The 14,717-nt window shown below is 43.4% G+C and overlaps 1 protein-coding gene across 1 annotated transcript in view; it reads right to left on the minus strand.

The window, feature by feature from the left end:
- Positions 1-14,376, minus strand: part of LOC139557574 (diacylglycerol kinase beta-like) — a 43,664-nt gene extending 29,288 nt beyond the window's left edge. Inside the window, exons 1-3 of the mRNA XM_071372562.1 lie at positions 13,962-14,376; positions 7,398-7,484; positions 6,990-7,066 (exon numbers count right to left, since the gene is read on the minus strand). Of these exons, the coding sequence (XP_071228663.1) occupies positions 6,990-7,066; positions 7,398-7,473 (153 nt within the window). The 5' untranslated portion in view covers positions 7,474-7,484; positions 13,962-14,376. The remainder of the gene's footprint in view (positions 1-6,989; positions 7,067-7,397; positions 7,485-13,961) is intronic.
- Between the last annotated feature and the right edge of the window lie 341 nt (positions 14,377-14,717).

The raw sequence follows: 14,717 nt of genomic DNA on the forward strand, positions 1-14,717 counted from the left end.
GAGGCACAGATCTGGGGAAGGGTCCAAAAAAATTCTGCAGCATTGAAGGTCCCCAAGAACACAGTGGCCTCAATCATTCTTAAATGGAAGAAGTTTGGAACCACCAATACTCTTCCTAGAGCTGGCCGCCCGGCCAAACTGAACAATCGAGGGAGAAGGGCCTTGGTCAGGGAGGTGACCAAGAACCTGATGGTCACGCTTACATAGCTCCAGAGTCCCTCTTCCTCTGTGGAGATGGGAGAACCTTCCAGAAGGTTAACCATCTCTGCAGCATTCCACCAAATCAGGCCTTCATGGTAGAGTGGCCAGACGGAAGCCATTCCTCAGTAAAAGGCACATGACAGCCCGCTTGGAGTTTGCCAAAAGGCACCTAAAGGACTCAGACCATGAGAAACAAGATTATCTGGTCTGATTAAACCAAGATCGAACTCTTTGGACTGAATGCCAAGCGTCACGTCTGAAGGAAACCTGGCACCATCCCTACGGTGAAGCATGGTGGTGGCAGCATCATGCTGTGGGGATGTCTTTCAGCAGCAGGGACTGGGAGACTGGTCAGGATCGAGGGAAAGATGAACAGAGCAAAGTACAGAGAGATCCTTGATGAAAACCTGCTCCAGAGCGATCAGGACCTCAGACTGGGGCGAAGGTTCACCTTCCAACAGGACAACAACCCTAAGCACACAGCCAAGACAACACAGGAGTGGCTTCGGGACAAGTTTCTGAATGTCCATGAGTGGCCCAGCCAGAGCGCGGACCAGATCGAACATCTCTGGAGAGACCTGAAAATAGCTGTGCAGCGATGCTCCCCATCCAACCTGACAGAGCTTGAGAGGGTCTGCAGAGAAGAATGGGATAAACTCCCCAAATACAGGCGTGCCAAGCTTGTAGCGTCATACTCAAGAAGAGTCAAGGCTGTAATCGCTGCCAAAGCTGCTTCAAAGTACTGAGTAAAGGGTCTTAATACGTATGTAAAAGTGATATTTTTAAAATATTTTTTATACATTTGCGAAAATGTCTACAAACCGGTTTTTGCTTCGTCATTATGGGGTATTGTGTGTAGATGAATGATAATACATGTTCAAACATTTTTTTGGGGGAAAAAGGCTGTAACGTAACAAAATGTGGAAAAAGGGGTCTGAATACTTTCCAAAGGCACTGTAATTTGTAGACTGCTAATGCATCGCAAGATGCCCAAACAGATATAATATTTGACAAAAACAATAATTTAATTGCTTAAAAATTTGTACTCGATCACATATACAGTGCCTTCAGAAAGTATTCACACCCCTTGACTTTTTCAAAATGTTGCTGTGTTACAGCCTGAATTTAAAATGAATATAATTGAGATTGTGTCACTGGCCTACACACACACACACACACACACACACACACAATACCCCATAATGTCAAAGTGTAATTATGTTTTTAGAAATGTTTACAAATTAATAAAAAATGAAAAGCTGAAATGTCTTGAGTCAATAAGTATTCAACCCCTTTGTTATGGCAAGCCTAAATAAGTTCAGGGGTAAAAATGTGCTTAACAAGTCACATAATAAGTTGCATGGACTCACTCTGTGTGCAATAATAGTGTTTAACATGATTTTTGATTTACTACCTCCTCTCTGTACCCCACACGTACAATTTTCTGTAAGGTCCCTCAGTCAAGCAGTGAATTTCAAACACAGATTCAACCACAAAGACCAGAGAGAAGAATGGCACTTATTGGTAGATGGGTAAAAATAAAAATCACATCACTGAGTAGAGCCAAGCAGACACAATCCTAGAGGAAAACCTGGTTCAGTCTGCTTTCCAAAAGACACTGGGAAATTCTCCTTTCAGCAGGACAATAACCTAAAAGACAAGGCCAAATATACTGTACACTGGAGTTGCTTACCAAGACGACATTGAATGTTCTTGAGTGGCAGTTTTTACTTAAATCGGATTGAAAATCTATGGCAAGACTTGAAAATGGATGTCTAGCAATGATCAACAACCAACTTAACAGAGCTTGAAGAATTTAAAAAATAATAATGTGCAAATATTGTACAATCCAGGTGTGCAAAGCTCTTAGAGACTTCCCCAGAAAGACTCACAGCTGTAATCGCTGCCAAAGGTGATTCTAAAATATATTGACTCAGGGGTGTGAATACTTATGTAAATAAGATATTTCTGTATTTCATTTTCAATATATTTGCAAAAAATATATGTTTTTACTTTTTCATTATGGGGTATGGTGTGTAGATGGTTAAGAACAAAATCAATTTAATCAATTTGAATTCAGGCCGTAAAAACTAAATGTGGCCTAAGTCAAGTGGTATGAATACTTTCTGAAGGCACTGTATCTCTATTATACGTGGGAATACTTTGGAACAGATTACCTAAATTAAAATCACTTGGAGTTAATTTGCTGGTGGTTTTACAGTCTTTCATATCCAACCATAAGAAATACACTGCTCAAAAAAATAAAGGGAACACTTAAACAACACAATGTAACTCCAAGTCAATCACACTTCTGTGAAATCAAACTGTCCACTTAGGAAGCAACACTGATTGACAATAAATTTCACATGCTGTTGTGCAAATGGAATAGACAAAAGGTGGAAATTATAGGCAATTAGCAAGACACCCCCAATAAAGGAGTGGTTCTGCAGGTGGTGACCACAGACCACTTCTCAGTTCCTATGCTTCCTGGCTGATGTTTTGGTCACTTTTGAATGCTGGCGGTGCTTTCACTCTAGTGGTAGCATGAGACGGAGTCTACAACCCACACAAGTGGCTCAGGTAGTGCAGCTCATCCAGGATGGCACATCAATGTGAGCTGTGGCAAGAAGGTTTGCTGTGTCTGTCAGCGTAGTGTCCAGAGGATGGAGGCGCTACCAGGAGACAGGCCAGTACATCAGGAGACGTGGAGGAGGCCGTAGGAGGGCAACAACCCAGCAGCAGGACCGCTACCTCCGCCTTTGTGCAAGGAGGAGCACTGCCAGAGCCCTGCAAAATGACCTCCTGCAGGCCACAAATGTGCATGTGTCAGCATATGGTCTCACAAGGGGTCTGATGATCTCATCTCGGTACCTAATGGCAGTCAGGCTACCTCTGGCGAGCACATGGAGGGCTGTGCGGCCCCACAAAGAAATGCCACCCCACACCATGACTGACCCACCGCCAAACCGGTCATGCTGGAGGATGTTGCAGGCAGCAGAACGTTCTCCACGGCGTCTCCAGACTCTGTCACGTCTGTCACGTGCTCATGTGCTCAGTGTGAACCTGCTTTCATCTGTGAAGAGCACAGGGCGCCAGTGGCGAATTTGCCAATCTTGGTGTTCTCTGGCAAATGCCAAACGTCCTGCACGGTGTTGGGCTGTAAGCACAACCCCCACCTGTGGACGTCGGGCCCTCATACCACCCTCATGGAGTCTGTTTCTGACCGTTTGAGCAGACACATGCACATTTGTGGCCTGCTGGAGGTCATTTTGCAGGGCTCTGGCAGTGCTCCTCCTTGCACAAAGGCGGAGGTAGCGGTCCTGCTGCTGGGTTGTTGCCCTCCTACGGCCTCCTCCACATCTCCTGATGTACTGGCCTGTCTCCTGGTAGCGCCTCCATGCTCTGGACACTACGCTGACAGACACAGCAAACCTTCTTGCCACAGCTCGCATTGATGTGCCATCCTGGATGAGCTGCACTACCTGAGCCACTTGTGTGGGTTGTAGACTCCGTCTCATGCTACCACTAGAGTGAAAGCACCGCCAGCATTCAAAAGTGACCAAAACATCAGCCAGGAAGCATAGGAACTGAGAAGTGGTCTGTGGTCACCACCTGCAGAACCACTCCTTTATTGGGGGTGTCTTGCTAATTGCCTATAATTTCCACCTTTTGTCTATTCCATTTGCACAACAGCATGTGAAATTTATTGTCAATCAGTGTTGCTTCCTAAGTGGACAGTTTGATTTCACAAAGTGTGATTGACTTGGAGTTACATTGTGTTGTTTAAGTGTTCCCTTTATTTTTTTGAGCAGTGTATATACAGTGCCTTCAGAAAGTATTCATACCCCTTGACTTATTCCACATTTTTGTTGTGTTACAACCTGAATTCTAAATTGATTAAATTAATTGTTCCCCCTGACCCATCTACACACAATACCCCATAATGACAAAGTGAAAACATGTTTTGAACATTTTTGGAAAAGTATTCACACCCCTGAGTCAATACATGTTGTTACAGGTTTTGGTTTTTCCATTTATGTTTTGAGGTTGGACTTTTAGCACGTATAGCATTATAGCACATAGGGCGCACAGATTGGTGTCACCTCGTCAGTGTGTGACACCTGTGCTGGTTTCCATATCGTTAGTGGGAAGGTGTTTCACCTGTGTTGGCCCAGGTGCTATTTAGGAGTGGCTGGCCCAGTGCTCTAGTTGAGCTTGAGAGATGTTGGGAGAGCTAAACTTGACGGCAGCTGATGTGTGAGGCCAAGCTCAACCTATATAAGTTTGAAAGAAGCCTATTTTTGGTTTCCCCTGTTTGTTTTGCTCCATATTCTTTTTACTTCCCGTCCTAAGTTTTTGTGGGTTTTCCTTTGTCTTTTTGGATGCAAACCTAGTGGGAATCCATGGTGGGTGTCTTTCAGAACCCCTTATGAGTGGCTTTGGCAACTTTCAGTGGGCACCCACATGTGTGTTTCATAACCCCTTTTTGTTTGGTTGTCAGTGATTTTCTTTGTTCCCTTTGAGTGACATTTTGAGTTTGTCATGTTCCCACAAGACAGTGATAGAATCCCCTTTGGCAGTGACTACGGCTGATGATTTCTGGGTAAGTTTAAGAGTTTTGCACACCTGGATTGTACAACATTTGTCAATTTTCAAAATTCTTCAAGCTCTGTCAAATTGGATGATCATAAGTCGTGTCATAGATTTTCATAGATTTTCAAACAGATTTAAGTCAAAACTAACACTGCCACTCAGGAACATTCACTTTCTTCTTGGTATGCAACTCGTGTAGATGTAGCCTTGTGTTTTAGGCTATTGTCCTGCTGAAAGGTTAATCTCCCAGTGTCTGGTGGAAAGCAAACTGAACCAGGTTTTCCTCTAGGATTTTGCCTGTGTTTAGCAAAAAAAATGTATCCAGGAAAAACTCCCCAGTCCTTGATTATAAGCATACCCATAACATGATGCAGCCACCACTATGCTTGAAAAAATGTTGAGGTACACTGTAATGTTATGTTTGGGGCAAATCAATACTTTGTATTCAGGACATAAAGTTAATTGCTTTGCCCCTTTATTTTGCAATATTACTTAGTGCTGTGTTGCAAACAGGATGCATGTTTTGGAATATTTTTATTCTATAGCCTTGTTCTCACTGTCAATAGGTTAGTATTGTGGAGTAACTACAATGTTGATCCATCTTCAGTTTTCTATCACAGCCATTAAACTCTGTTTTAAAGTCCCCATTGGCCTCATGCTGAAATCCCTGAGCGGTGTCCTTTCCCTCCAGTATTGATTTAGGAAGGACGCCTGTATCTTTGTAGCTACTGGGTGTATTAATGCACCATCCAGTGTAAATGGCGTTCATTTTTTTTTTTACCCATCTACCAATAGGTGCCCTTTGCGAGGCATTGGAAAACCTTCCTGGTCTTTGTTGTTGAACCCGTTTGAAAGTCACTGCTCGATTGAGGGACCTTACAGATAATGTGAGGGGTACAGATAAGGTAGTCATTGTAAAATCATGTTGAACACTTGTTGCACACTGAGTCCAGTCTACATGTGACTTGTTAATCTACATTTTACTCCTGAACTTATTCAGGTTTGCCATGAAAGGGGGTGAATAGTTATTGACTCAAGACATTTCAAATTTTTAAAAATGAATTTGTAAAAATGAATTGTTTTTCAACCACTGACATTATGGGGTATTGTGTGTAGGCCGGTGACAAAAAAAGTTGGATCCATTTTTTAAATTAAGGCTGTAACAATGTGGAAAATTCGAGGGGTGTGAATAGTTTCTGAAGGCACTGTATAAGTATTTATAATGTGGTGACAAATAAAATATAGCCAAAGGCTGCCAGTTGGCAAACCCTGTTCTAGATTGTACAATAAGGGGTTTGGTGCATAACTTCCTGAAGTTGTTAGAATACAACAAGTTAGCAGATACCCATAAAGACCCCATTTCAATAATTTCTGCCACCTGATTTATTTATTTATTTTTCTGGAAAAATGAAGGGGGAGTAATTTGCTTCAGGGCTTCAAATCAGAATTCCCTCTGGAATACTGAACCACAAACCCATTTCTGGTTGCAGTTGCTTTTCCCTGGGTGATACACTACATAACTGCCACAGTAATAAAGTATGACACCACTATTCAGCCCAACCTCAATGTTAAGGAGACTGGTGTAGAGAAAACAAGGGGAATAGATAACCGCACCAAAAATGTTCTGTGCCGTTTGTCAGATTTTCCACTTCCTTGATAATTACAGTACTTTGAGAGGGTGTGGCTTTGTCATTATCCTTGTTGCAAAATGTCTTTCTTTCTGAAACCCATGGTTGCCCTTAAATTACTGCTAGTCTACCACTGTTTGTATTCCTCTTAGAAGACGGCAATTACCCTAATCCAACTGCCGATATTAGAAAAACTGTCCAGTTAAAATCCCCTAATGGCTTACTCTGCATGAGGCCAGCACATCACTCACAGACCATACAGAATTGGCACAACTGAAAAGGTAATTTCTTTTAGCAACTTCAGCTGCTTGTAAATTCATCAATCCCTGAAGACATGTCTCTCCTAATTGATTGGATTTATATAGTTCTCTCGTAGTGTTGTCACATTTAACACGATAAATGTTTTAATTAGAGTGGATTTACTATTAGTAAACCAATTATTTGTTTTTGAGGGGGTATCACATGAGCACAAACTGTAATATGTACCCCAAACATTTCTCAAGATGGACTGAAGCGGACATGAGTTGTGATGGGTTTAGTATCAACCTGGCCATTGTTTCCTCTCACCTCTCCATGTCTGTGCTGGGCCAGCCTGCCATCTGCATCAAATTCCCTCAGCACATCTTTAACCCTCAGCCTGCAGTCTGGGAGAAGAAACACACTACAAACATCACACTGTCGAAGTAATGATTAACAGAATGCATAATCACAAATCAAACTACAGATGGAAAACTGCATATATTCTACATAGCAACATTCATACATGGCCGGTGTACTACGGCATTGAAATTCCATTCTTTAAATGTTCCTTAACATTGATGTTCACAAAATGTCTAAATCCAGAGATCTACCAAGAAAGATAATGTGGGCGCAATGGTGTAACGTTTTGCAGTTACTTAGAAATATACAGATATGACAGCGTGTGGGTGTAAATGGAAAGGGGTGCAAGGAAACTGCCTGCCTGTTTGTACTCACAGTCAATGTACTGCTGTAGCTGGATGAAGTCAACTGGGTTCAGCTCCTTCAACTCTGTGACTGTGGGGGTGGACATGCTGCCTGCTTCTGCACAAACCGCCGGAGGGCGAGAGGAGGAGGAACACAAGTTATCAGTCTTCTGTGTGAATGTGAAATGGAGGCGGCTCAGACATCAACCAGAATTGTAAGCTGAACAGTCCTAGGTAGTAACTCGCGAGGCTTTGTTAGAAATAAAGTCACAAGACGCTTCAGATCATAACCCCATGCAAACCAGTTAGAAACAGCCTGTTTATACCCACAAGATTTACATCTGCAAATTGGCATGAACCACAGTTCAACGCCAGATCAGGTTTGCAAATACCCCTCAATGCCCTTTAGTCATCTCCAGTCATGATGTTAATAGGGTTGTGAGAAAATGTTTGTCAGAATCCCCTCTTCCCATTCCATAATTACAACAATGAGCAAAACGATGTAGCCTCGTAACAACGTCTATGCATAAACGGCTTCAAGCAACACTTCACACCTCTGACCACTGTACTTCAAAGCAAGCTCTAAATAAGCAGTATCAGGCCACAGACACACCAGAGACATTATACAACTCAAGAGTGTCTCCCCAAAGCTTTGTTCTTTGTGTTCTTTAAATGTCTGACCCAGTTTTCCAAATTATACAATTATTTTATTAACCATAATCTCCATTTAAAAATGGGTTACTGTTCCAGTCCCTAATACCACCACAGGAGTATAGGTCAACCAGAGTCAGTATATATCTACAGCAGTCAGAAGGCAACAGTCACTCATGGAGTAGTACTGAAACATAATTAAACTCCTAAACGCCCACTCCTTTACATGTGACGCGGAACCACTGTCTCTCTCTGTCCCAACTCAATTCTCCTCAAAAGGTTAGCAGCGTTGCCTAGCAATTTTGTTCAGGCAGCCAATCAGCTGAGGGAGTAGAGACTTGACAGGAAAGTGCCACTTGTTGAGCAGGTTATTGTTTTTTGTCATGAATCTGGGAGGAAGCTCTGCATAGGTCACTAGCTAGCACAGCCACAAAGTCATAAAATCAGATTTGAAACCTAACCCTAAACACACTGCTAACCCTAATCTTAAATTAAGACCAAAAAGCACATTTGTTTTCATTACATTTTTACAATATAGACAATTTTGACTTTGCAGCTGGCCTATCTAAGGGGAAATCACTCAGTTCTGTCTCCAGGACAAAACTCATGACAAATGTCAACCTGCACTTGTTGATGGAAAAAGTGGAATATGGCAGGCAAGTGCCTTTAAATAAGAATCTTGATAACTACCAACTCCAATGACTAGTTTTATACTGCACATAATGCAACATTTTGGGATTGCTGTTAGAGCCTTAACCATACAGTTCAAATAAGTAATCAAATCTGCTCATTTCTGCTAACGTGAACATAAAAAAATACATCTCTAAGAGCATCATAAAGAAGTGCTTCTAAACATGTAAAATCTAGTTTTAGGCTACTTCTAGATGTGTTCCCTTGCCTGTAGCAATATGGCAGATGGCTATTCTTCATGCCCTTCAAAGCAACACGCTGACATATGCATGTCTCCATTCCCTCATGTCGGACAGACGGTATACCATCCTTGTCTGCCATGATTTAAGACGGAGCAACCTGTGTAAAATCTGATTCTCGACTTCCTGATCAGATATGATATTTGCATGCAGGATTTTTACATGCAGACTGGAAATCACTACCAGACAGAACAATGTGTACTATATATAAAAAAGCACGTGAAGTCGAAAAAGGGCACCAAACTGGCCCCCCTCATGACCCCCCCCACCCACCCACCCACCCATATCCCCCATCCCAACCTCACACACACACACGTACGTCAGGATTATGCCGATTGTGATAAACCGGTGAGTATATTGGTAGAGCTGAAAGGGGGAGATCCAGGCAACGATCCATCCAGGCATATCAGAAACCTCAGCAGGTTCTTATCTGCCTGTGGAATGCCTCTGTGTTCTTAATACTCCCTTGTATACTGGGTGGCAGGTAGCCTAGCGACCATTGGGCCAGAAACTGAAAGGAAGCTAGTTTGAATCCCAGAGCTGAGGTGGTGAAAAAAATCTGCGGACGTGCCCTTGATCAAGACACTTAACCCTAATTGCTCCAGCGTCGCTGTTGATATTGGCAGACCCTGGCCGTGACCATGTGTGACCCCACTCTCCGAGGGTGTCTCGGGAGTTGGGATATGCAAAAAAAACATTTCCAATTCACACATGGTTATGATACACACTTGTGCATGTGTTAAATAGGACAAATATAAGCACCCACCTAAATTACATCAGGTAGGTTAGCAGACAGAAGGAAGGACATGCTTGGTTGCTATAGAAAGTGTTTCCCTACATCAGCTATGCTCCATCAGAGCCTTGCCACGAGTGACTAACGGGAGGGAGGGCAGGGGGAGCCCTCAGCCAAGCCAGCCAGCCGCTATGAGTGTTCCCCCGGCGCTACCACCATCTCTCCTCCCACGCCACTGTGACTCATCCTGTGAACGGGGGAATACTCCTAAATCAGGGGTGTTAAACATACGGGGTCTAATCAGGCCCACAGGTGGTTTAAGAAAAAAAAATGACTAAAGGGGCAAAATGACTAAAACCAAATAAATTGTAGAAATGATAATGGACCTACAAACATACTGTGTCCAGCTGGGTAATAATCACTCTAATGAAGGCTAGACAGGGAGCATTGAACATCCCAAAATCTATGGTTAGAGGACTATTTTTTTGCACATTTTGGCGGCGAGGAAATATAACCAATTTTCAGTGCGGCCCTCCAGACCTCATTGAAGACCGAATGCGCCCCCTGGGGCTAAATGAGTTCGATATCCTTGCTCTAAAATGGACCCTTTGCTCAGAAGGTCACTTCTCAGGGTTCATCCAAAATAAAACAAAGCCTATGACATGAGTTTTGCGAAATCTTTTTTTTTTTTTTACTGAGTGTTGACCACAGAGCTGGAGTGCAACTCCTTGATAACAGTTTGGATCACTGGAAGTTCACCCATTACTTGGTTAATGACATTTGAGACGTAAACAACAAATGCCAGATGTCAGGCAGGGTTTGTCTGAGTGGAAAGACTTTGGCTCCTATGCATGAATCACACATTTCTGGCAAATGTGGGCGAGGCACAGCTTGTTGCCTTTAAAAACAATGAGTGTATGACGACAGAAAAATACACTGCTCAAAAAAATAAAGGGAACACTAAAATAACACATCCTAGATCTGAATGAATGAAATATTCTTATTAAATACTTTTTTCTTTACATAGTTGAATGTGCTGACAACAAAATCACACAAAAATTATCAATGGAAATCAAATTTATCAACCCATGGAGGTCTGGATTTGGAGTCACACTCAAAATTAAAGTGGAAAACCACACTACAGGCTGATCCAACTTTGATGTAATGTCCTTAAAACAAGTCAAAATGAGGCTCAGTAGTGTGTGTGGCCTCCACGTGCCTGTATGACCTCCCTACAACGCCTGGGCATGCTCCTGATGAGGTGGCGGATGGTCTCCTGAGGGATCTCCTCCCAGACCTGGACTAAAGCATCCGCCAACTCCTGGACAGTCTGTGGTGCAACGTGGCGTTGGTGGATGGAGCGAGACATGATGTCCCAGATGTGCTCAATTGGATTAAGGTCTGGGGAACGGGCGGGCCAGTCCATAGCATCAATGCCTTCCTCTTGCAGGAACTGCTGACACACTCCAGCCACGTGAGGTCTAGCATTGTCTTGCATTAGGAGGAACCCAGGGCCAACCGCACCAGCATATGGTCTCACAAGGGGTCTGAGGATCTCATCTCGGTACCTAATGGCAGTCAGGCTACCTCTGGCGAGCACATGGAGGGCTGTGCGGCCCCCAAAGAAATGCCACCCAACACCATGACTGACCTACCGCCAAATCGGTCATGCTGGAGGATGTTGCAGGCAGCAGAACGTTCTCCACGGCGTCTCCAGACTCTGTCACGTCTGTCACGTGCTCAGTGTGAACCTGCTTTCATCTGTGAAGAGCACAGGGCGCCAGTGGCGAATTTGCCAATCTTGGTGTTCTCTGGCAAATGCCAAACGTCCTGCACGGTGTTGGGCTGTAAGCACAACCCCCACCTGTGGACGTCGGGCCCTCATACCACCCTCATGGAGTCTGTTTCTGACCGTTTGAGCAGACACATGCACATTTGTGGCCTGCTGGAGGTCATTTTGCAGGGCTCTGGCAGTGCTCCTCCTTGCACAAAGGCGGAGGTAGCGGTCCTGCTGCTGGGTTGTTGCCCTCCTACGGCCTCCTCCACATCTCCTGATGTACTGGCCTGTCTCCTGGTAGCGCCTCCATGCTCTGGACACTACGCTGACAGACACAGCAAACTTTCTTGCCACAGCTCGCATTGATGTGCCATCCTGGATGAGCTGCACTACCTGAGCCACTTGTGTAGGTTGTAGACTCCGTCTCATGCTACCACTAGAGTGAAAGCACCGCCAGCATTCAAAAGTGACCAAAACATCAGCCAGGAAGCATAGGAACTGAGAAGTGGTCTGTGGTCACCACCTGCAGAACCACTCCTTTATTGGGGGTGTCTTGCTAATTGCCTATAATTTCCACCTTTTGTCTATTCCATTTGCACAACAGCATGTGAAATTTATTGTCAATCAGTGTTGCTTCCTAAGTGGACAGTTTGATTTCACAGAAGTGTGATTGACTTGGAGTTACATTGTGTTGTTTAAGTGTTCCCTTTATTTTTTTGAGCAGTGTAGTATTCAGCAGTCCCGTGGAACACTGTGGTGCGTACAATACAGAAAAAAACACAAACCCGCCTGGACTTGTGAGGGTGCACCCTTCCCTCCAGTAACCACGCCACTTTCACACTGAGCGTTGGCACATGTTTGGAGGAACTGGAAAGTGTCAAGTGTACTCTTACTGTACTGCCATTATAAAACCATTGAAATGTACAATCTGTGTATAGGGCAAAGAGAGTAAATTATCAAATGTTTAGATTGTGTGATTGCATGATCGTAAACACACACATAATCCCTCTCTGGCAGCTCTATAGATCCCTATTAGATTAATTTAATTGCATTTAATTTCTCTGCAGCAACAGTGTGACCCGCTTCCTGATCCGTCTGTAGAGAGAGTCTGTTTCCTTACCAACAGGTTGACCTGACCAGGAATGCCTCTCTCTGTGTTTCCCTGTGATTACTTAGCTGTGCAGGTTAAGGACTTTTTCATTAAGAGACGGTCTTTCCCAGAACGAGGATAACGTTTCTGTTTTTTGGCAACCAATTTTCCAGTGGGGAGGGAAACCAGGAAATGGTATAGACTTAAAAAGGAACTGATGACCTCACCTGACTTGAATGGAAATGCAAAAACTACACTAGCAAGGAAAAATTACCATGTCGTTTCAAATTTTTATTTGATTTATTTCACCTTTATTTAAATCCCTAAAATGTTCTGGGTAATCTGTTGTTCAAATAATAGACCTATTCATGGAATAGTTATTTGCAGGGCCATCAAGGCACCCTTTAGGCCACATCATGCTGGCAATATGTCCAGCCAGAAATACACACTCAAAAGACAAAATAAAAAGTTTCAGAACCATCCCTGTGACTGTTTGTGGTTTCATGACCCAGAAAAATGTAAAATGTTAAAGGAAACCTGATGAAAGCCCAAAATGTAGTTCAACTCTATGACTGCTACTTGCCAACATGTTCTAAATGCATGGCCAGAAGACCTAGTTTACCCATAGGTAACTTAATTAAGGAGACACATACCAAGGGAAATAAGCACACAGTGAAGTAAATATATCAGAAGGGACAAACATCATGTCTTAAATGGTGCAACTATGGTTATTGTGTGTTGAGCAATGTGTTGCTTTGTCAGTTGTTTTAATCATTTAGATGGCAAGTAACTGTATTATTAGAAGTCAAAAGTTATTTGCAAGGATGTCACATTGCTAATGAAAATCATATAAACCAAAATTGCCATTTCCATCCAGACAGAGCTCCTTGCAACAAGAGTCCACCATAGTTCCAACATTGTCTGCAGGCAGTTATAAAACTTGTCTCCAACCTGTCTGGTCTACAATATTGAGCCATAAGGGTGACAGTTTAACACTGTGTAAACCTTAAACAGTATATTCAACTTATATTCTTAGTAGCTTATCTATCCTACTAGGCTATAAAACATGCCCTATGTTAACTAAAGTCTAAAGAGGAGCATGTCTAAAGGTTAGGCTATAGGTTCAATGGGGAGAAACATGGGAACAGAAGCTGCAGATGTATCCAATGTATGTATCAGTAGGCTACCACTCAAAAGTGGCCTGTTTTGCCCAACCAGGGAACCAACTGAGATCAGTTGGGCGAGGCGAGGGATACCGTCTCTCCCATTAAATATGTATCTTACCCAAACTTGGCAGCGGCGCAACGAAATTCACAGGCAATATCTGTATGCAAAGTTGTAAACAGGAATACACGATTCATTGAACTTCAGCCAGTAGTACTAAATGAGGCTGTTTTGAGCATCAATTAGCCTACCTATATTTCGCGATGATGAGCGTTGTCTGTCTGTCGTCCTTAAGCGGATTGTCGTGCCGTTCGTCCGGTAAGATAATTCCTCGGCGAGGATCGAGGCACAATTCAACGTTTTTACACCCAGCAAATCGACGGAAATTGTCTGTGGACGTTACAAGAAAGGTAGTCTAGCTGTCAGCTTTCATTTACCCAGAGATAATAAGAAAGATTGGCTGACTGCCACGCCCGACTCAGCGATTTCCCCCTCCCTAGCTATTAAAAAAAAGAAGCAACGCACCGCCTCGAACTGTCATCTGCGGGCACTTTGACTAAGGCGGGGATGTAGTCTACATTGGGCTTGCCCCATTTATCCCAGTCTACTCTAGTATATGGATGTGCGTTCTTCTCTTATCATTTATGTGCCCTAGGCTATAATAGAGCAGCGATGAACACATCCAGTTGCAATCGATAGGACATTTTTCCTACATTTGATTTTCAATGCACTGTGAGCCTATAGCGAACTACATCTTCCGCCAAGAAGTCTGGACCAGTTTCGCCTCGTTCACACGGATAGGATTATTGCATTTTGGTACACCAGATGTACATTCATTTTCAATGGAACGCTGCGTTTGCCTTACAGCATTGAGTTGCAGAGGCAGTTGCAGTGCGCTCTATGAAGTGCAAACGTTGGATTTATCAAACTGTATGCGCAGACATATCACACCTACAGTGTCACGCGCAAAATGGTACGCAGCATCATCTGGATAGTGTGCAACAAAA

This window comes from Salvelinus alpinus, chromosome 28 (genome assembly GCF_045679555.1).
Source record: "Salvelinus alpinus chromosome 28, SLU_Salpinus.1, whole genome shotgun sequence".
Classification (NCBI taxonomy): Eukaryota; Metazoa; Chordata; class Actinopteri; order Salmoniformes; family Salmonidae; genus Salvelinus; species Salvelinus alpinus.